Source organism: Accipiter gentilis, chromosome 2 (genome assembly GCF_929443795.1).
Source record: "Accipiter gentilis chromosome 2, bAccGen1.1, whole genome shotgun sequence".
In the NCBI taxonomy this organism is placed as follows: Eukaryota; Metazoa; Chordata; class Aves; order Accipitriformes; family Accipitridae; genus Astur; species Astur gentilis.
Window position 1 is genome coordinate 42857877 of NC_064881.1, and position 22167 is coordinate 42880043.

The following is a 22167-nucleotide window of genomic DNA, read 5'->3' on the forward strand; positions in this document are numbered from 1 at the left end:
ATAAGTATCAAGAAAAATGACTCACAAATTACATAATCCTGAAAGACATTTTACACGAGTATTTCATCAACAGAAGATGATTTTTTGGGGTAGAAGGAGAACAAACATGCAGCTGAAGATACACCCACACTTACTCCTTCCATATCAGCCATGTATTGTTGCCCTCTCCTCTGGCTCAGGTGCAGTGGCTACCAGGTGACTTGGACGAGACAGAAAGTTGATGTTCTGTAGTGGGTTACACTTAGATGTTGTCACCGAGTCAACACAAGTAACCTTACAGCTGCATAAAGCAGGATCCACAGGGGGTGAAGAGGGGTTTTGGGTAGTTTGCATTAAAGTGGAAGATGAAATTTTACTCTACTCTTAAAATCCTCATACCATTATCTTCATTCACATAATTATGCTTCAGCCACTTAAGCTTGTTCTGGGCCTTGGTACAGTTCTGACTATGCACTTGCATTACTCTGGTATTATTTTCAGGAGTTGTTGGTTCATGTATGTCAATTGACATTTCTTGGTCTTTGGAAGGTTTGTTTTGGTTCCAGTAACTTAAAGGCTATGGTTTTTCTCGTGTTTGGGCTCTAGCATGAAATGCCCAGAAGGCTTACAAACGCTTGAACTTGGTCTTACAATGTACTGACTGACTCCATGGAGCTCAGCCCATAAAAAAAGGCATTTTTAGCAGGGACAAGGAACATTAGTAAAGTGAACATAGGAAATCAAGTGCAGGTGTACTTAAGAGGTTCAGTCTCAAGTGGTTTAAATATAGAACTTGCTGACAGCTATAACCCTAGTTCAAACTGGGGAAAAGTAGCTCCTGCTGTGAACATGCTTTTACAGGTAGATGCCTATGATTACAGATGCCTCTGCTGCACCAAAGTTCATCACTGAGGGGAATAACCATCATTGTCGCATGAGACCTGTGTCTTTACCACATAGAAAACCCACACTTGATCTCCTTAGCTCACTGGATCTTTGCTTTTAGCCTGAACTGACTTGATCTGATGAATGCACCAAAGCCCCTTCTCTTACTGGCTCCTGTTTTCGCCTGTATTCATTCAAGTCTACCAAACTGTTGTCAGTGTCCTTTTTACTGCATGAGAAACTACTAAACATTTTTGCCCTCTTCAGAATCCACTGCATTTTACCACTGCAAGGATCTTGTCTCCTTTTGCCCCATTTACATGTGATCGGTTCTGCTCGTTCTTTTACCAATTCTTCCTGAAGTGGAGTCCTGATGTGTTTCATAGCTTCCTCACTTCTAAGTATTATTATACTGCGACAGAGAGATATGTTCAATATTGTTGTGCTGCAACAAGTACATAGCCGAAGAAAGGTCCCTCTCATAGAGAAAAGGGAGGACCACTGGTGTGTGCCACTGAGGAGCTCAATGCCAAAAAAAGGATTATTTCTGTTTAGTTGTTTTTGTCCAGCCATACAACTTCATCCCAGGAGCAAACCTCCAAATTCCCCTTCCTCGGTAAGGCTGGGGCACAGCAGGCTCTTATCCTTCCCCTTGCCTTTTCTCCCATGGGTTTTGCATTTCTGGGCCCAATTTGCAGCTGAGCGGCTGCCAGCCTGCCCCCGCCCCTCTGGCCGTCCTGCAGCCGTACCCTTACGCCTTTCCCTTGGAAAACGGTTCAAAACACACACACACACACACACACACACAGACCCCCCCACACACACCCACACACCCCCCCACACACACGGTCCTTTGAGCTGTTCGCCGTCAGCCTCCTGTCCCCCACAGCCGGGCAGGCGCCGAACAGAGCACGGGAGACCGCGGTGCTGCCCCCCCGGCTGCCCCCGGCTGCCACCGCCAGCCCGCCGGCCTGCCCGCCGGTTCCCGCCCGCTGCCCTCAGGCTCTCCGCCTCCTCCCTCAGGCACCTGCGCCCCTCACACCGCGCATGCGCCGCCGCGTGAGGCAGCCGCGCGGGAAGCGGGTAGCGGTGGGGATGGCTCCGCCGGCGGCAAGCACCAGCCCCTCATCCCGTGACCATGGCAACCGTCAAGGCTCCCGCCCCGCCCTTCCCCGTCGTCACATCGCCCTAGGAGCCCAGCGGCCGCAAGCCCCGCCTGCCTCCCGCTCGGATTGGGCGCCTGCCCATAGCGCCATCTCGGCATAGCACCGCCGATTGGCCAGATGCCGCTGAGGCACGGGGCGCGCGGTACCCACAAGGAGGGGGAGGCCGTTGCTTCATTAGCATAGCCCCTCCCCTCCGCGGCCGGCAGCCCCCCCCACCCCCACCCCCCCCGCATCTCCCCCCTCCCATTTGCGCTCGCGGGGTGTTCGGTGTGAGGCGCCGCCGGGGCCCGGGGCGCCGGGCGGGAAACCGGGGCCGGGCCGGGGCGGGGAAGGAAGGAAGGAGGCAGCGCCGCGTCCTCCCTCCGTGAGGCGGCTTGCGGGGGACAGGTAGAGTAGGTAGAGCATCAGCCGCGCCCGCCCGGGGCGTGAGCCTTCCTCCGCCCGGGGCGTGAGCCTTCCTTCCTCCGCCCGAGCCGCCCGCCTGGGTGCGTCACCGGCGGCCGGGGCGGCGCCCTGGCAGCGCCGTCGCCTCACTCACGGGCCGTGGAGGCTCCGGCTGCATCGCCGCCGAACGGAGGCGCATCCGTCCCGGCAGCCGAGACGGGGCTGGGCACGACGGAGGGGTGACCCCGGGAGGCGGTGGGGAGGAAAGCCGCCGGGCCGCGGCGGGGACCAGCTCCTGCTCCGCGAGCATCGCCTGTGGCGGCGTGCGTTTCCTTAAGGTGCTGTGGAGGAGATCGGCGATTTTTAAGACGACGTTTTATATTGATTGTGGGGGGGTCGTTTTTGGAACCTCTCTCTGGGCTCCTGTGGCAGCCCAGCGAGGGGAGGCTTGCTCCTCTACAGGGTTTGCTGGAGCGCCTTGTTTTTTCATTGCGATCTCCCTCCCTTCCATCGCAAAGGAAGTCTTTGCATTTCTGTACGTACATTTATTCGTAACTCGCGCAAAACCCCCTTTGGGACAGCATCCGTCGACGGGAAAGCTTTGGAGGAAGCAACCAGGAACAGTGACCAGTCACCTCACGATGTGGACCTTTCTGGGTATCGCCTCCTTCATCTACGTGTATAAAAAGTGTGGAGACCTCATGACTTACGCTAATAAGGAGGTACTGCTCTCCGTATTAGTGTTTTTCTCCCTCGGCTTGCTGCTGTCGTACAGGTACCATTTCAGGGGGCCCAAGCAGCAGCAGCAGCAGCGGAAGACCCAGCTGGGGATGCTCTCTGACGTTCTCTCAGCTTTACCACTTGTTGGCTTCTTCTGGGCCAAACCCACCCCAGGATCTCAACAAGTTGAACAGCCCAAATCCAGAAAGGTAGGTTCAATTCAGACGTGGCATGTGGGGTGCAGTGTCTTCCTGCTGTTCCCTCTGGCCGCTGACCCTCTGCCCTGGTGAGGGAAAGGAGCTAAGAAAGGGTTGGAGAGGGTTTGTCTTTAGATGCTGGATGTCTGATTTGTTGTACGTTCTGTTAGTTTTGGATGGCAAAAGAAACAGTGAGACTTATTTAAGTGATAGACCAGGGGGGTTGTAGAGTCAAATCAAAGGTAAGTGTTTGAAGAAATATTTGTAGTAAAGGATTATTAAACTAGCAGAAAAATATCTTCAGTTCCCAGTCTGTTGTAGAGATGAAGGACTGGAGCATCTGTCCTATGGGGAAAGGCTAAGAGAGCTGGGACCATTCAGCCTGGAGAAGAGAAGGCTCAGGAGGATCTCATCAATGTATATAAATACCTGAAGAGAGGGTGCAAAGAGGATGGAGCCAGGCTCTCTTCAGTGATGCCCAGTGACAGGGCCAGAAGCAATGGGCACAAAGTGAAACACGGGAGGTTTGATCTGAACGTCAGGAAACACTTTTTTACTGTGAGGGTCACCAAGCACTGGAACATGTTGGCTGGAGAGGTGGCAGAGTCTCCATCCTTAGAGGTATTCAAAACCCAGGTGGACATGGTCCAGGCCACTCTGCTCTGAACCTGCTTGAACCAAGGGGGCTTTGGACCAGATCACCTCCAGAGGTCCTTTCCAGCCCCAGCCATGCTGTGGCTCTGTGATCAGCTTCCTAATATTTATGGATAAAACACATTTGTCTAGACAACTGCAGATAGAGTTACTTGGAAATTATTCCTAAACTATTGCTTGTACAATAGCTACAAGAGCTGAGCTCAGTCTGTTCCGCTGAGCCCAGCATGAGAGTTGCTGTGAGACAGTGGAGACAGCTGTAGTTCATGGCTGTAGCTTAGCTGGAGTTCTGCCATCCAAGACTACCGACTGGACATGCATATTCAGTACATCTGTGGGTCAGCACTCTTTGGCTACTTTCCTGTGTACTTCTGGGCATTTTTGGCTGAGCACTGACCCCTTGCACAAAAGAACTTGAAACTTTTTTTGGCCACAAGTCAAAGGTTCTGGATTTTTTTATTTTTTTTGTCTGGTAAAGCCTGCCTTTACCCCAATTTCTTCTATTATCTGAATTCAGACAGTTTTGCACTCCCTTCCTGGGTTGTAGATATAAACATGACACCATGCCACTAGTAGTTCTGGTGTCAGTGTTGTTCTGGGCATTTGTTTCTCTGATACAATCGTATTTTTACCACTGTCAGCACTGCAGTGCTGAGGCATTTGTGAAAGAGTGAATTGGACTCAATTCTTCATTCTACCAGCTGGAGAAATGACTTGCAGGTTTGCAGTGGAATTGCCCTTACAACTTTTTTTGTCTTTGAAGTGTATGTGATTAGATGCTGTTGGGAAGGTACTATAACATAGCTGGTCTTCAGGTACCAGTTTGTATGTTAACTGATATGTAATCCAATGCATGTCAATTCTTAGCAGTTTTAAATGTAGGTGAATTGTAATTTTGCTGATACTTTTGACTGTCTGGTGAGTTTTCATTTCAGGACCACTTCTCTGTAACATTTTACAAGTAGCTGCTTCTGCTGACACTTTTCCATGCATAAGCTGTTGTTTTGGTAGGTAGGTTCACTTAGAGTAAAATTAAAGAGAAATACATTTTCCAGTGAATCTGATAACTTTTTCATTGCAAAGTGCTAAGGCTTCCATGTGGCAGTGGCTCACTGGTATGAAGGCATTGGTGTGTTACTTTATAGACCAAGAATATAGGACTGCCTTGGCTTACTGCCTTTTATAGGAACCTGACTTCCAGTCTCTCTGAGACTATGTTAGTGGTTTGTCTGTGATCAACAGGGCAGTTTTAAGCAAGTATCTTGACTTTCTTTGGGCAGTGTTGTGTTTTTTTTCTTTTCTCTCCTTGTTGTGTTTTTGTTGCATTGTAGAGTACAACTGATTTCATTTAGGACAAAACTAAACTGGAAGATGCTCTCCAACTACTGATGTGCTCTCAGTCCTGTGGGTCAAAGTAGAAATAGTCCAAAGTCAGCCCTCTGACAAGGTTATGGTACAGATACATTGACACGTGTAACTTTGTTGGCTTCCTTTTCTAAAGGGTAAAAGAGAAGTAAACTTCCCAGATGTATATCTGACAGAGACTGCTCCAAATGCAACATTATCACCTCAATGCAATCCAGAAATTATCATTGTGGGATCAGGCGTCCTTGGTTCTTCCTTGGCCGCAGTGCTCTCGAGGGATGGAAGAAAGGTGACTGTGATAGAGAGGGATCTGAAAGAACCTGACAGGATAGTTGGAGAATTGTTGCAACCTGGAGGTTTTAATGCACTTAAAGAGTTGGGTCTTGAAGGTAAGTGCATTTCAAAATGTAAATATATCTATAGCACAGCAGTTACTACACTCAATTATGTTTTTAGAAAAAGAATGCCTGCAGGGAAAATGAAGAAATACATTATCTGTGCTTCATATCTGAATTGAAATTGCTTGTATATTTCCAGTCTGCCATTTTGAAAATATTCATCCTTCAACATGTGTGTTTTGATTGAGAAAATTGGACTCTATGTAAAGAAATACTTTTCATGCATAATTAAGCTTTCTTAAAGACTTCTTAAAACTCATCTCTTGGCTTATATTTTGCAGATACAGTAGAAGGTATTGATTCACAAACAGTAAATGGTTACATAATTCATGACATGGAGAGCAACTCGGAGGTTGAAATTCCTTATCCAGTGTCTGAGGATGGCCGTGTGGCAAGTGGAAGATCTTTTCATCATGGCCAGTTCATCATGGGTCTCCGAAGGGCAGCTATGGCAGAGCCCAAGTGAGTCACCTTGTGAACAGCACAGCTGGGACCCAGAGGTTCAGAAGCACTGTTCCCAGCATCCGTGAGATTCCTTAACCATTTCACTCTGTCCCAGCACATAAGGCTCCAATGAACAAGACTGAGAGAAAGTAACAGCTATAGTTACTCGTTCTGTTTTCTGTAGACGTGTTCATGCATTGTGTATACATCATATGTTACCCTTTGGGACAAGTTAATCTTTAAACTGTGGGAATAGAGGCTTTGAATATGAGGCAAGGTACTGGCCCATCTGTGTGAGAGAACAGTTCAAGGGTAAGAGGCTGGTTCTCTTCTGCTGATTCTTGGGTTTGGCATTTTACCAGAAGAAGCGACCTCTTCTCAGTGAGTAAAGCATAGAAGTTCTTTGGTCAAGAAACGACTGGCAAATCTGGTATCATTTCTTAGAGTCATAGAATGGTTTGTGTTGGAAGGGACCTTTAAAGGTCACCTAGTCCAACCAACCCTCCTGCAGTGAGCAGGGACATATATTTCTTCCACTGATGTTATATGTGATGCCAGAAATCAAGCCTCTTTTACATTTGCATGTTGTTCTGTTTTTTCTGATAACAAGAACTCAAGCAAAATAACTAGAAAGGAGCACTAAATGGAATTGGCTCTTTCCAGTTATTAAATTCTGTTTTTCAGAATCTTGAAGACACCTCTTTCTAATGAAATAAGAATTAGTGTTTGGTATTCCCTTTTTAACTGATTTCTTTCTTTTATACAAGAGATGAGAAGGAAACTTTTCCTGAAACAGAATAGATTCTAGGTGCCGTTTTCTGTGGGGCATTTTTTTGTTTTGTCTTTTTTTTCCCCTAAATAATGCTTTGAAGGGAAGCTTGACGTTACCATCTTTTTACCTTACATGTCTATTCTGAACTGGAAAATTGCTTTCTCCAATTGTATCTGTTATAACATATAAACTACTAAAAGTAGCACTAAGAGATAGCAGCTCTGTAGTACAGTTAAAATTAGTGACAACCGTGTTTACTAACTATAAAAGCTAAAGCCTTCTTGTTGAGGCTTTGAGTTCAGTGAAATCTGGGCACCTGTTTGCTCAACTTATGGGGCAAACTCCAGTAGCTGTACACAGTCTTTGAAGCAGAAACTTACAAAAGCTAATGTTTGAGACTTGAATTCAATTCTTTCCCCTTTTCCACACTGTCTTTAATGTTCATGTTGTGTAGGTTTGCTTTTCGTTTTAATTGTAGCATAGAAAACTGCATGTTAAATTAAGGTGCGGGAGAGATCAAGAACTCATCATAGTGCCATGAGGCTTTTTCATCTGAAAGCTTGTGAAAATATAGGGGACAATTATTACTGATTAATATATCCTCTTTAAAAGTACTAGTCAATATGAATTTATTTCAGATGAGTAAAATTAATTTTGCAGAGGAAAGAGGTAGGGCATCATTAGTTAATTATTTTTATAGTGGGTGAGAACCAGAAAAAGAAGTGAGCACTTACTTAGGTAACGGAAATGACAACTATAAAAGAAATTTAAAGCCGATAGGGTCCACAGAACTCTGATTCACCTACTATTAACCTGAGATGTTGCTGCACTCCCTTGCTGTTGAAGTTTCTGTTAGTGTGCTTATGCATAACCATTCAGATTTTGATACAGCCAACCTGCCTGTTGCCTGGTAAATGAAGCCAGTCACGATCTGCTCTGAAATTTCTGTGCTGGCTGACATGTCGGAAAGACATGAATTCAATTGCTCGTGTTCCCTCTGAGAGGTTAAAATACCAAACTGTTTTATTCTCACCTGGACCTTTAGCTCATTTTTCCAAGTTGTGGAATTCCATCTGGATATGAAAATATTTGTGACGGGGAGAGAGTGTCCGTTTCGAGCTGCTAAGTCTGAACTGCTGAGATCAGATTTAAGAGCTCAGACACAACAAGGAAATTTAAAGAACTGAGATATAATTTGTGAACCCCAAATAGCTCTGGTTGGGTGGTAGAAGTAAGGGATGCTCAGTTCAAACTCCAAATGTAAGCATTAGCAGAACTTTAAAATCATAAATAGCAAAAAAAAAAAAAAAGTTGTATCCTGAATTCCTGCGGTGAAAAGTTAGATGTATCTGTCCTAAACAGGTTAGATTATTTTGATCTACTCTGAGAATTAGGTGCTTCACTTTTATCTAGTATACATGTTAAGTGTCAAAGTGCTACATCGGATCTTGCTCCTAAATTCTGCTTGGAGTTAGGTTTCACCCGTGCTGTCAGCGTTTCCCACCATTTAGCAGGGATGACTCAGTCAGCTGCCTCATTTCTGACCATTATTAAGTGTCAGACTCCTCTCTGCATCTCTCCCATGGCCATGGAGCACCTGAAGCACAACTGGGGATTCTGCTAAGTGGTAGGGTGTTCAAGATAAGCACTACGGTTTTAGAATATTCTCAGGTATCAAACCAAATGGTAGCGTTGAACTGAAATTAATGACAAGCACTTTTTGACATTTAGTGTGGCTTCTGAAAGTGGTTGAGAACACATCTTTCTCTGTAAAATTTAAACAAAGTGTGTTGGCAGAGACAAGATTAGTGAAAATCTGGTTTTCCTTCTGTGTCTCGTGTCTTGAAATGTTGGCATCATCAATCCTCTTCCATTATGTTCTAACTGTTCTATTTAATTTCAGTGCAAAATTCATTGAGGGGACTGTGTTACAATTGCTTGAAGAAGATGACTGTGTCGTGGGTGTTCAGTACAGGGACAAAGAAACTGGAGACACTAAGGTAAGACGGTTTTCTGTTACTATCTTTGTTAAACTATTAAGAAAACCAAGGTTTGGTTTATATAAATATATATATATACACACAGACATAATTTTTTTTAAAAAAACTCTGTTTTGGAGCACTAGTATAGATAATGCAGTTATCATGAAAGTGAAAGCTATAATAAAGGGAGGTTACTTTCTAGTGGATACAGTCCTGGCATATGTGTATTCTTGTTATAACTTCTTGGTTATAACTGGAGAATTCAGTTCATTATTAATTTCAATATTCATATGTCTGGAGTTTAAAATCTCCAAAATAATAAAATATTAAGATTTATGCTTTGCCTGTGTGTAATGGTCTACATTTCCACATATACTTCCACTATCGACTGAGGTGTCTGAAAATATGAAGATAGGTACCTATTCATAGAGATAGTTCTGTCCAGTCATTTCTTGGATCACAGAAAGAGTTCTGGCCTATTTTAATTGAATCACTGGTTTGATTGATGTTCTTTGCCTCAACTAATGCTAAAGTGCTGGCTAGATGCTGTGAAACTGTGTGAACTTACAATAATAAGTTTAGGAAAGACCAGTCTAGGTAGAATCTGTGTGCTGAAGTTCTGGACATACTGCCTATTCTCTAGAAAAGCCAAATTTGTAATCTCCTTCTTTGTTGACTTTAAAATTCCTTTGCTACCTAAAGTTACATAGCCATTGTGTTCAGATGTGGTCTGATGGGGAAGACAGGAATCTCCTGCCTACACACTGCTGCCCTCCATACAAGACTGAGAAAGTTCCTGAGTAGTTGGAAGATCCTGCTTTGAGCATTACTAAGAAAATCTCTCATCTTTAGGTCGTTTAGAAATGGAAATGGTGGTATAAAACCATAGGTAAGAGAGCCTTTTAAAAGTAGTTGCCCAAGATGTAGGAGTGCTAGCTGGTTTTAGACCCACCTCAGGCAAATGGCATTTCAGCCACGTGATGGCAAAGTGGTCTAAGTAGGAACCTGTAAGAGAGCTGAGTGGAGACATCCTTGATCCCTCTTGAGGTTAGCTGGAGGAAAGGGGAGTTCAAAGTCCTGTTCCTTGGTCAGTCTTACATGTCATATAAAATGAATAAAAACATATTAGGAAAGGCACTCTAATAGAATAAGCCATTGAATCACACATGGGTACTGGAAAGATGGGGAATTTGGAGAGGAGGAAGTTTTTTGGGAGGGGGTGCTTTGGTCCCTCCTCCCCCCCCCCCCAAGTCGAATTGACTTTATCATCCAGCAATATAGGTTTGTTTTGTTATGGTTTGGTTTTGTTTTGTTTTGTTTGGGGAGTGGAGGGGCATAGTGCATATTTTGCTTTGAGATTTGTTTTTAAGCTTTACATATTTGTGGATGTTGTTGTAATTTTAAGCGTGACTTATTTGACCAACAGTAGGGTGACCAGTGTTTTAGCTTGCATCTTTCCTGAGAGCATGGATGTTGTTCTTAAGGCTTTGAGTTCCCTATCTGTATAATGGGGATAAGCAAATTCATGTTTTGCTCTGAATGCTGAAGTTCTGTGGCTGGAAAGAGCTGTTTCATTTGCTGGCCTAGATCTCCTTTGATTTTAGAAATCTAGTGTAAGAAATTTCCACTAAACATTTCTTGTAACTGTGTTTCCCTGCCTGTGACTTTTTACAACTGGGAAACTACTTCTGGGGAAAAAAAACCCAAAGCCAAAACCAAGGCCTGTTTACATTCCTTAGCCTGCTTTCATAGAGAAAGGAGGCTGATCTATGTTGTGTGTCTGTGTTTTTCTGTTCTCTCCATCCCTCTTGTCTACCACATTACCTTTGAGATTTTTATTCTCTTAAATAAGTTTCAAATTAGCCAGTATGCTAAAAGTGAACATATTAAATTTATCAAAACCAGGCAACTGAATAGAGTAAAGGTCTTAGTATGTTGGCTGTGGAAAAATTGTAGCATGAATGTTCAGATCATTAGACACCAGAGAACCCATACGGGCAGGTGACTTTGCTCTAACTGCAGGAATAATTAGAGGTTGCAATCATCTGAGACAGGAATCCATAGGAAAGAGGTTTCATTATCTCTAGTCAGGAGCTCATTTCTAAAAGCTCAGACACCACAAACGTATATTATTTTATTTAGCTCTACTCTCATGTGATTTTGTCCAACTTCCCTTCACACAGCAGAAGATGTAAGGATTGTGTGACAAGTGACTGAGTCCATTCCTATGCGTGCAAGAGCTGTTCGTAGAGGAACCCATTCACATACTGGCTCACCAGATGCTTCCATCCAATAATAAAATATTTTCCAGGAGTACTAATGAAACACAGCGTGCTTTTTTTGCTTTGTTACTTACATCCTAAAAGCTTAAAAGGAAAACTGTTTCTATGCCAAATGTATGATATCATTGAAGGCCAAGGACTAATGCTCGATATAAATTTATAGTCATTTGCAGTTAAATCATTGAATATACTGACATTGACAAAGCTGTAGGTAGAAGGAAACATCTTCCTCTAAATGCTTTCTAGTATAATAATGTTATATTACTATAACAGTAAAATGCTTAAAAATACATTTTAGTAAAGAGAACAATGTATGTGTTACAACATTAGGAATTTGTGCATACGTTCAGGCTGAACCTAATCAGTTTACTTAGATTTTAATTTGTATTTTGTCTATAGGCACTATTTGTTCTTAGAGTTCCTAAGTATACTAGGAACTGCTCAGGGTTCACTGCTTGGTCTTTTAAAGAAGATCTTGGTATACTTACTTATTTCAGTTTGTTACACTTCGGTTTGTTTTTGTTTAGTTGCTTATGCACGGTTCTTTAATTTAAAATTTCTTCTTTGTTTTCTTTTTTCTCCTAAAGAGTATTATAGATTGAAGGGAGCAATTACTCTACTTTCTTGTCTTTTTTTATCTAAGTTCCTACATGGTCCCTGTAACTATGTTATCTGAATGCATGTCTGAAAAAGCTGGAGTATATCGTTAGATCAACTTTTAGAGGAAATAGAGTTAAATATGAATATGAGGAAGGCAAAAAATACTGTATTTCTTAATACACATATTATAAATATGGTCTGTGATCCTCTTATATGTTTATTGTTTTGTAGAACATCTAACATACAATTGAAAATGAGAGCTTGGGAGTTGTTTCCCACTGTTCTGAAGTAAAATTGAAAATGTCATCTTTTTTTTATTTTTTCTTTATGCTGCAGGAACTTCATGCACCACTTACTGTTGTAGCTGATGGACTTTTCTCCAAGTTTAGAAAAAACTTGGTCTCCAACAAAGTTACTGTTTCATCCCATTTTGTTGGTTGCATTTTGAAGGTAACTTTTATTTATAATACTATGTATGCCAGTACACTACCACTTCTTAATGTGGGTCTGAACTTCACCAAATGTGTTGTTCATTATCTTTTCCAACAGAATCAGTTAGAACTGTACTTTTAGATATTTATGCAGCTGTTCTATCAGTTTCTGTGTCCTTTTGAGGAGTGTTTGGAATCTCTGGTCTGTGTTTTTAACTCTTAAATTATTGATGCATACTCCATCCCAGCTCTAGGATAGCTGAACTTGCTATGTCAGACTAAACATATTCAGTACAGTTACAGGTCAGATTTTCAACTCTTTAAACACTTGTAAGTAACTGTGAGCCAGGTTTGGATTTGTGGTTTGTTTGGGTTTTTTTAAGTGGATATTGTTGTTAAAAATTAGATTTCTGGTTTAAGTTTGGAGTACAGTGTTAATCTTAAGCATATAGCTGAACTAGGGAGGGTTTAAAAAAACCTAGATTGGGATTCAACATAGCTAATTTAAACTAAGCACTGGGCTCAGTTGTTTTTTTTTTAAAGAAAAAAAGCTTCAGCATTTCATATAAGGTAGTGCTACATGTGCTATTAGTGCTGTATTTTATATAGCACTAATCTCCGGATTAGAAGTAGGCACTATTGTGAAGCTGGAACCCAATCTGTAAAATTGTTTCCCTGTTGACTGGTTGGTCAAAGATACCGGTAGCTAAGATGGTGACACCATTTTTTCACAATACTTATGACACTTGTTCAGGGAGTGGAAATCTTGAGTTTTAGATTATCCCAGGAGCTGCAGGTCAAACCATGTATGTTTTATACTCCAGAAGAATACCCAAACTATGCTCCTGCTTGAAGGTGGGGTACCTTGTAATCAGGTACATATATACCTTCAGGACCTATAAACTTCAGGAGAGAAAGTGGGTGTCCTGGCTTCAGCTGTGATAGAGTTAATTGTCTTCCTAGTAGCTGGTATAGTGCTATGTTTTGAGTTCAGTATGAGAAGAATGTTGGTAACACACTGATGTTTTCAGTTGTAGCTAAGTAGTGTTTAGACTAAAGTCAAGGATTTTTCAGCTTCTCATGCCCAGCCAGCAAGAAAGCTGGAGGGGCACAAGAAGTCGGCACAGGACACAGCCAGGGCAGCTGACCCCAACTGGCCAAGAGGGTATTCCATACCATGTGACGTCACATGTAGTATAGGAACTGGGGGGGAGTGGGAGCAGGAGATAGCTGCTCGGGGACCAACTGGGCGTCGATCGGCAGGTGGTGAGCAATTGCACTGCACATCATTTGTACATTCCAATTCTTTTACTATTACTGTCATCATTTTATTAGTGTTATCATTATCTTTATTAGTTTTTTCTTTTCTGTTCTATTAAGCCGATCTTATCTCAACCCATGAGTTTTACTTTTTTTCCTGATTTTCTCCCCCATCCCACTGGGGGGTGGGGGTGTGAGTGAGTGGCTGTGTGGTGCTTGGTTGCTGGCTGGGGTTAAACCACGACAGTGGGAATCCAGGTTGGTAGCTGAGTGGTTGGAGAACCCGGGTAGAAATCCTGGCTGAGTCTTTCCCTCTGTGGCTGCTGCATTAGCTATTGCACTAACAGCAAAAACAATTGAGGGAGGAGGAACCAAAACTACAGAATTTTCACTGGACTGGGAACACTGACTTGGAGAAATTTCAGTGCTTTTTGGGTCCCTAACCCAGTTACCACTGCCCAAGTGCCTCCTGTTTCTCAACTTTTGGAAACTTAAGACCTAGTTAGATAGGACCTTATGATTCTTCCTCAGTTGGTATCTCCATGTAGTTGTATACAGACTAGTGTATTTCTTTCCCTCCCATCACTTTCTTTATGAAAAGAAAACAAAATTATCTTACTGAAAGCTATTACATTGATTACATAACAGGTTTTCAATGGCATGTATTAAATATTCAAATGAAATGTGTAGCAACATATATTCTAGTAAATATTAAAATGTATTGCCAAAAGAATTGTAACTACACTGAAGTTCAGAACTTTCTTTTTGAAAACACTTCTCTTGTTCATTGAAAGAGAAAAATAACACAAACTTAATATGATATGGGAATTTATTTCAAAATATTTCAGAAAATGATTTTGTACATTTGAAGTTTAATATCCTTTCATTCATCAGTCTCAATCTTTTTCCCCCTTCTTTTCTTTTTAAGGATGCACCACAGTTTAAAGCTAATTATGCTGAACTTGTTTTAGCTAAAACTAGTCCAGTGCTAATCTATCAGATTTCTTCAACTGAGACTCGGGTCCTTGTTGATATTCGAGGTGAAATGCCAAAAAATTTAAAAGAATACATGATTGAAAATGTTCATCCACAACTACCTGGTAAGTCTAGAAAGATTTCTATCATAATTGTCACAATTAAATGTGCCAAAAAAGGCACATTTCATTGAATCCATTGAACTGTGTGGGCTTTTTCCATGTGCACAGTTACTGTTTCAGTAAGCATTCACCCTTCTTTGATTCCACATCACATAGCAGTTTGTTCAGCTCACATCTAGGTTAGCAATTCAGAAGGATTATATCTATAAGAAGAGGTTAAAATGGGTTGTGTGCAAATTATTTTAGACTCTAAGTAGTGTAACTAAAATACTTCGTTATTGCAGATCACTTAAAGGAACCATTCTTAACAGCAGTTCAGAATGATCGTTTAAGGACTATGCCAGCCAGCTTCTTGCCTCCTTCAGCTGTTAACAAAAAAGGTGTGTATTATGAATAAAAGGAGGGAAAAAGGCATTATAAACTTCTTCTGGGACTTAGGGCTGTATTGTCATAGATGTATATTTGTTGTTCAATACAACTGTCCATAATTCTTCTATGAAAAATAATATTTTGAAAATGTGTACCTTGGGCATAGCTTAACTAGAATGTTTATATTGACACTGGACTTCAAATCAGTGCCTGCTTTATTTTTAAGTTTAAATCACTCAGTCGCTCAAGCTTATACAAGTGCAGTCTTTTTAGGGAAAACTTGATCAACAAAGGAAAGAAATTACTTTTTAAAGTGTGTGTGTGTTTGTGTTCTTTGATGTACACACATGCATACCTATAGGGGAAAGAAATATTTTGACCTTGAGCATCTTAAAACCTTTTTAAGCCTCTTAATTTAAAGACATACTTGTTTGTTTTTTTTCACTTTCTTTTTTCTGTTTCAATTTCTAGTTGTCAGTCATCTTATTTTCTGGTGGGAATGACTTCTTAGTAGTTTGACTTTTAAAAAAAGAGGCAGTTTGAGTTCTAAGATTATGTAATGATCATGCAGTATCCCTTTAATTTTTCTCTTCTACCTAGGTGTTCTTCTTTTAGGTGATGCATATAATATAAGACACCCTCTAACTGGCGGAGGAATGAGCGTTATTTTAAACGATGTTAAAATATGGAGAAGTTTGCTCCAGGATATTCCAGACCTCTATGAAGATTCTGATGTTCTTAAGGTGCAGCTTTATTTTGGACTTATTTTAGGCAGCTTTTGCCGCAATTTAATGACACACTTTTAAGGTTATGCAACTCAGGGACATGTAAGTTATTAGTGAGTGTGGTGGGTCGACCCTGGCTGGATGCCAGGTGCCCACCAAAGCTGTTCTATCACACTCCCCCCCCACCCCCCTCCCCTCAGTTGGACAGGAGAGAGAAAATATAACAAAGGGCTTGTGGATTGAGATAAGGACAGGAGAGATCACTCACAAATTATCATCATGGGCAAAACAGACTCAACTTGGGGAAAATTAACTCAATTTATTACCAATCAACCAGAGTAGGCTAAGGAGAAATAAAACCAAATCTCAGAACACCCCTCCCTTCTTCCCAGGCACAACTTCACTCCCTAATTCTCTACCTACCTCCCCCCAGCGGTGCAGGGGGACGGGCAATGGGGTTTACGGTCAGTTCATCACACGTTATCTCTGCCACATCATCCTCTTCAGGGGCAGGACTCATCACACTCTTCACCTGCTCCAGCGTGGGGTCCATCCCATGGGAGACAGTCCTCCATTATTTTCTCCAACATGAGTGCTTCCCACAGGCTGCAGTTCTTCATGAACTGCTCCACTGTGGGTCCATTCCATGGGGTGCAGTCCTTCAGGAGCAGACTGCTCCAGCGTGGGTCCCCCACGGGGTCACAAGTCCTGCCAGAAAACCTGCTCTGTGGGCTCCTCTCTCCATGGGGCCACAGGTCCTGAAAGGACCCTGCTCCACCGTGGGCTTCCAGCAGGGTCACAGCCTCCTTCAGGAACCCACCTGCTCCACCGTGGACCTCCATGGACTGCAGGGGGACAGCCTGCCTCACCATGGTCTTCCCCACAGGCTGCAGGGGAATCTCTGCTCCAGTGCCTGGAGCTCCTCCTCCCCCTCCTTCTTCACTGACCTGGGGGTCTGCAGGGTTGTTTCTCTTACATGTTCTCACTCCTCTCTCTGGCTGCCATTTCTGCGTGCCCTGCAACTTTTTTTCCTTCTTAAATGTGTTATTTCAGAGGTGCTACCACTATCGCTGATTGGCTCGGCCTTGGCCGGTGGCAGGTCCGTCTTGGAGCCGGCTGGTATTGGCTCTGTTGGACATAGGGGAAGCTTCTAGCAGCTTTTCACTGAATCCACCCCTGTAACCCCCACCCCCCCGCTACCAAAACCTTACCACACAAAGCCAGTACAGTGAGGCACAGCAGTTTTCAAAGCTTTGGATAGATAAATCATGCATTAGGCATTCACCAATACATGGAACTGTGATTTGTGAGTGCTATGGCTGTGTGGCAAAAGGCAGATTCAAAACTGTGCTTAATGACGTGTCGTGCTTTGCTTAGGAGACTGATGTGCTGTGTCTAGTGTAGACATTCGTCTGATCACCCCGTGGGACTCGGCACAGGGTCCACCATACCCTGGGCCACAGAGCACTGACACCAATATGAGGATGCTGCAAATGGCGTTTATTCAACTGCGTCACGCCCTTATATACTGTCTGTCGGTCATCCCGCCTCCCTTAACCCTTCTCTTTCCGTACATCGCGAGATCTTCCGAGCGCCAATCCCTACAGTCTAGTCAGCATGCTTTGCTAGCATAACCTGATATTCCCATATTAGCAGTGTATTTGTAACATAGATTGATTTTAAATGGGGTCGGGTTGGACCATTACACTTGTGTGAGTGGTACTTAGAGAATAATGAGCATGTGTACCCAGTTTTTCAAGAAGCATCTCAGTGCTCCCCTAGCTTCCTGACTGCTGCATTAATCTTACAGTAGTAAGCTAGAAGACATCCTTTCCTAGGAATTGGCACCATTGGTGTTGATGCTAGGCTTATTTTTTCAGTGAGATTTAGACCCAAAATTCTGATGAGTAGATAAGATTTCTTATTTGTCTGTTTACAGCTTTTAATTGAGTTAGGCATATTGTCTTGGCTAAATTACAGCTAGAATAATTATAGACTACAAGTAAATGATTCAAAAAGTGTATCTGAAAATTGAGAAGCGCTTAGAGGGACCCTGAATGTCAGGACAGTACAGGACTTACCTGATGAAATGCAGACGCTCACATCTCAGCTAGTCACCTCAGACTTTCAGTTGTTTCCTACTTAGTCTCAGTCAACAGAGAGAACTAGGTGAGTGTTATCCTCCAAGTTTCTGACCTACCCCAGCCACCTACTGTATAATTAGTTGAAGCATTCCCTGGAACTACCTTTTTTTTCTATATTTAGTGTAAGAGGAGTCTAGATAACTGGTTCAACAAGTTTCCAAAATTCTGTAATGACCTAGCTTGGAACTGATCTAGCATATGACTAAATCCACTCTACATTTTTACATGAGTATGATGACTCTTACCACCTCTTTGGGAATCTTTTGAATACTCTTCTGTATTTACTGACAGAAATACTTTTTGTTTCCCTTTTTCAGGCAAAAAGAACATTTTACTGGTCAAGAAAAAAATCTCATTCTTTTGTAGTGAATGTTCTTGCCCAGGCACTTTATGAGCTCTTTGCTGCCACAGATGGTAAATATATTTTAAAGATAACTTCTGACTAATTACATCTTGGTAAATAAATATGCCTGGGGAGGGGATGTGTATGTATGTGAGCATATGTCCATGTGTTTGTGTGTATATATGTGTATACATGTGTGTATATATATTAAGAAATGTCAGTCAAAGGATTTTAATGAGTTAGCTTATGTTCTCTGCCTAGTTGTTTAGTTGTAGTGTTAGGTAAACGGAGTTTTAGCAACATGAAGGCAAGTCTGGAGTTAGTATTAAAAAACCAAAACCAAAGAAAAACCCTACAAATAAAGAAAAAACCAGAAAACACTTGTTCTTGTGTCAGTTAATTCAAGAATATGTAACTATTCTATAAGGCTATCCTTTACTTAAAACTAGCTCAAAATCGAGCTGAATTTAATAGAACAACAGCTACCAAAGTCCTGGATTTAATATCACCGTTATGTATACTGAAAAAGTTTTTGGTATGTGTTGAATATATTTGTTGAGTCATTTTAATTCACTTTGTAGATTCCTTGCACCAGCTAAAGAAAGCCTGCTTCCATTACTTCAGGCTTGGTGGAAAATGTGTCTCGGGTCCTGTTGGCTTGCTATCTGTGTAAGTTCAGTGCACTGGTAATACCTAATGTGAACTGGGTCGAGCATTGATGAGTCTCTGTGAGGATCTGCATTGTTCACTATCAGTCAGCTCTGCACAGAGAGAATGGTCTACATAAGCCTATATTTTCAGGATTATACTAAAGGTTGGAGTTTTATTAGAAGCTATGTCTCTAAATGCTGGCTCTTTTTCTTTTTTTTTCCTTTGTAAAAAACATCAATAAAAGCTGGAGAGAAGTTAATGTAGGTGCCATGGGAGTTTGAATGAGGTCGAGGGGTCTAGTCTATCAAAGGAGCTGGTGGAGACATTTCATGCTTGACAAGATGAGAATAGTGAAGGATGAGGTCTCCGATAAAAGAGCATAAGGAACCAGGAAGTTGATAACTATCAAGGTGTTTGGAATGACCCCTCAGAAACTAGTGAATGCACAATAAATCGTACTACTTTGAATATGTGAGAATGTGTGCATTTATCCTTCTCCCTTTTTGGAATGAGAGCTAAAACTGATAGAGCCTGTTGAGAATAATGCCCTGGGGGTTGATAAAGGCAGACACAGAGTACTGGAAATGAACAGAAAGCAGCACTGTAGAAGGGAATACAGAGTGTGTAGCAGCTCCAAGACAAGCGAGTTAGTATTTTTTAGTTGAGATGGCAGGACCAGAGCTGCCTAAATCAGAAGGGGGTGTGTAGTCTTGAGTGGAGATCTCTAGTTGTAAAATGAAAATCTCTCAGTGCTTTCTGATTGCCTTTATTTACATGTTTTATCTATTTTTTTTTGATACAGGTTATCTCCTAAACCAATGGTACTGATTGGCCACTTCTTTGCTGTGGCATTATACGCTGTTTATTTTTGCTTTAAGACCGAGTCCTGGATCACCACGCCTCGAGCATTTTTCAGTAGTGGAGCTATTCTTTACCGGAGTTGCTCTATAATATTTCCACTTATTTACTCTGAAATGAAGTATTTAGTCTATTAAAATCCAGGGGGAAATGACTGGAGGAAGAAAACATGAAAATCGCGATGCCTTCAAAATCTTTGGACATGTACTATTTAATATTGTGTTTTCTTCTCTTCGAAATGCGATTTCCTTGATAAGGATTTGACTTAATTTTGGTTTTGTGTTTATATACATATATATTATATGTAAATTTTCTTTTCTTTAAAATTAAAGTTCAAAAAGGAGTTAGCTGTTTACAAGGACTATAATTAAGTGTTGACATGTGGTAGATAATTGCCAGTTTTGTCAGAATTTCATTCCTTGCTTTATCCATTGCCAAGTGCTCCACTAATATTAATAAACTGCAAAGTGAAAACTGTAAACCATAGGCTGCTATTATCCTTCATGCTTTTTTCTGTTCAGTAGTTCCATGGACTGTTTCTTTATTACTGTGAAATAGTAACATTCTTGAGTTGGGTTATTTCATTAGGATTTGCCTCTGTTCTTTTTCAGTTGCAGCTAAGATACTAGTCTACTGACACTTAAAAGGACACTGTAAAGGATTTCAGAACTTGAAGTGCCACCAGGTCTTTAACTTCAGTCACTGTTGCAAGTGCCATGTTGCTCTTCTGAAATCATTCTTTGCATCAGAATTCATTTAAACAAGTAATAATCAAACCATAGTTATGTTGGCTACTGCATTGCACTGGGGTACTGAAAGCACATGTTTTTGAAACTTTGTTCTTATCTCACTTCCTTTTAAAAACTTAGGAGTTTTGTTTTGGTTCACTTGGGGCGTGTGCAATTGAAGTTTAACGCTGCCGCAAACTGAAGCACAGCAACAAACCACATCCACTGAAACAAATTTAGTCCAGGCTACTTCCAGCAGACAGTAAAGTAATCCTTAGTACTACTTCTTAAAATTCATAAGTACCACAGAAGTGTCCTTTTAATACTTGGAGTATGTTTCTTTTCCTGTAGGAATTACTGCATGCCACTGAAGAGTTCCTGTCTTTTACTGTTGGTCACTCTTCCTCTCAATGTTATCTTGTATCAATATGCTTTCCTTTGTTCTTGTGTATTTTCATTTTTCCTTACCTTTCTTACGATTGCTTTGTGTATCGCTGTATGGCTCTCCTATTTTGGCTTGCCTAAACAATCAGTTGCATCAGTGCAGCCAACAGGTTAGAGAGCAGTAACAGATTACCTTTTTCTGTACTGGTGAAACTTTGGCTATATCTTTTGAAAATACAGATTGCGTAAGCTGTACATAAACATACATTTTATGTTGGACTGTGAAAAAAATCTGTGGAGAGGCTTTTTTAGTATTTTATTTGGCGGGTATTTCAAATGACCTGTTCTTTTCCAGGAACAAAAGTATGTATATTTTTCTAACCATATCACTTTTGATACCCTCTTGAAATTACATGCATCATGAATATGTCTATGTTTAAACTTTAGGATAAAGTACTAATATTTTCAAAAATCATTATATATAGTAACTAAATGATACCCCTTTAAGGGTATACAAAGTTTGCAGAATTTATACAAGTGTTTTCAAAATTTGTGACAATTTTGAAAATGTTGATTAATTTTACGTTTTCTATTTTTTTATATTATTTGCAGTCAGTCTCTTTAAAATCAAGGATAAACATAAGCCAAATAAGCATCCTCAGCTAACTTAAATAAAAAGTTATGATATCCATAGATTTTTTTTGTTGTGTATCTCTGGTTAATGCGTTTTGTTAGGTCCTGATTTGTCAGGAAATACTAGTGTGCTTAAATTTACATACGTGTTTAAGCACTTTTTTCTGTTCTTTTCTTGAACTCAGTGCCTGCTTAACTGTCTTGATGATTGGGGTAACGATCACTTGCCGGAAATTACTGTGGGGGCGAGAAAAATCTTGCGTGTGTACGTGTAAGGAAGAGCAACCTGAAAATATGACTCATGAAATGGTTGCATGCCTTGTCCTCAGGACAAAATGAAGGACTTACTGGGAAGTACCGAACAAAGTGGGATCATTTGGACACAGGGCAGCACAGGGTGTGGGCTTTGAACTGAAATTACTGGTGAGTTGGTCCTGGGTAGTGTCTGACAGCATTGGCTGGGCTCCGGCTCCAGCTGGTCAGCGGCACACAGCAGCGCTTAGCGCTGGTGAAGAAAAGTCACAGGGCAGAATTTCAAGCTGTGTTCCATAGTCCCTGGCTGTGGTGTTTTTCTCAGGGACACGGAGGTTGGGGGGCATGGGGGAGAAGTAATGAAAGAAGCAGTTCTTGAGCCAAACGAGAGTAAGAAGAGTAAAGGTGGCAGTGAGTGGGCAATGTCTGTAGGTAAAATGGAATCTAACATTGCTAGCCAAAGT

General features: G+C 41.6%; 1 protein-coding gene across 1 annotated transcript; it reads left to right on the plus strand.

Annotated features, from left to right (window-relative positions):
• The first annotated feature begins 2473 nt into the window (after positions 1 to 2473).
• SQLE (squalene epoxidase) lies at positions 2474 to 21470 on the plus strand. The gene is made up of 11 exons (XM_049827632.1): positions 2474 to 3343; positions 5487 to 5739; positions 6030 to 6210; positions 8868 to 8964; positions 12165 to 12278; positions 14448 to 14619; positions 14901 to 14996; positions 15586 to 15728; positions 18172 to 18268; positions 18779 to 18866; positions 19651 to 21470. Exons 1-11 carry the CDS (start codon positions 3056 to 3058, stop codon positions 19841 to 19843), a joined length of 1722 nt encoding a protein of 573 aa, XP_049683589.1. The 5' UTR covers positions 2474 to 3055; the 3' UTR covers positions 19844 to 21470.
• Positions 21471 to 22167: the final 697 nt, after the last annotated feature.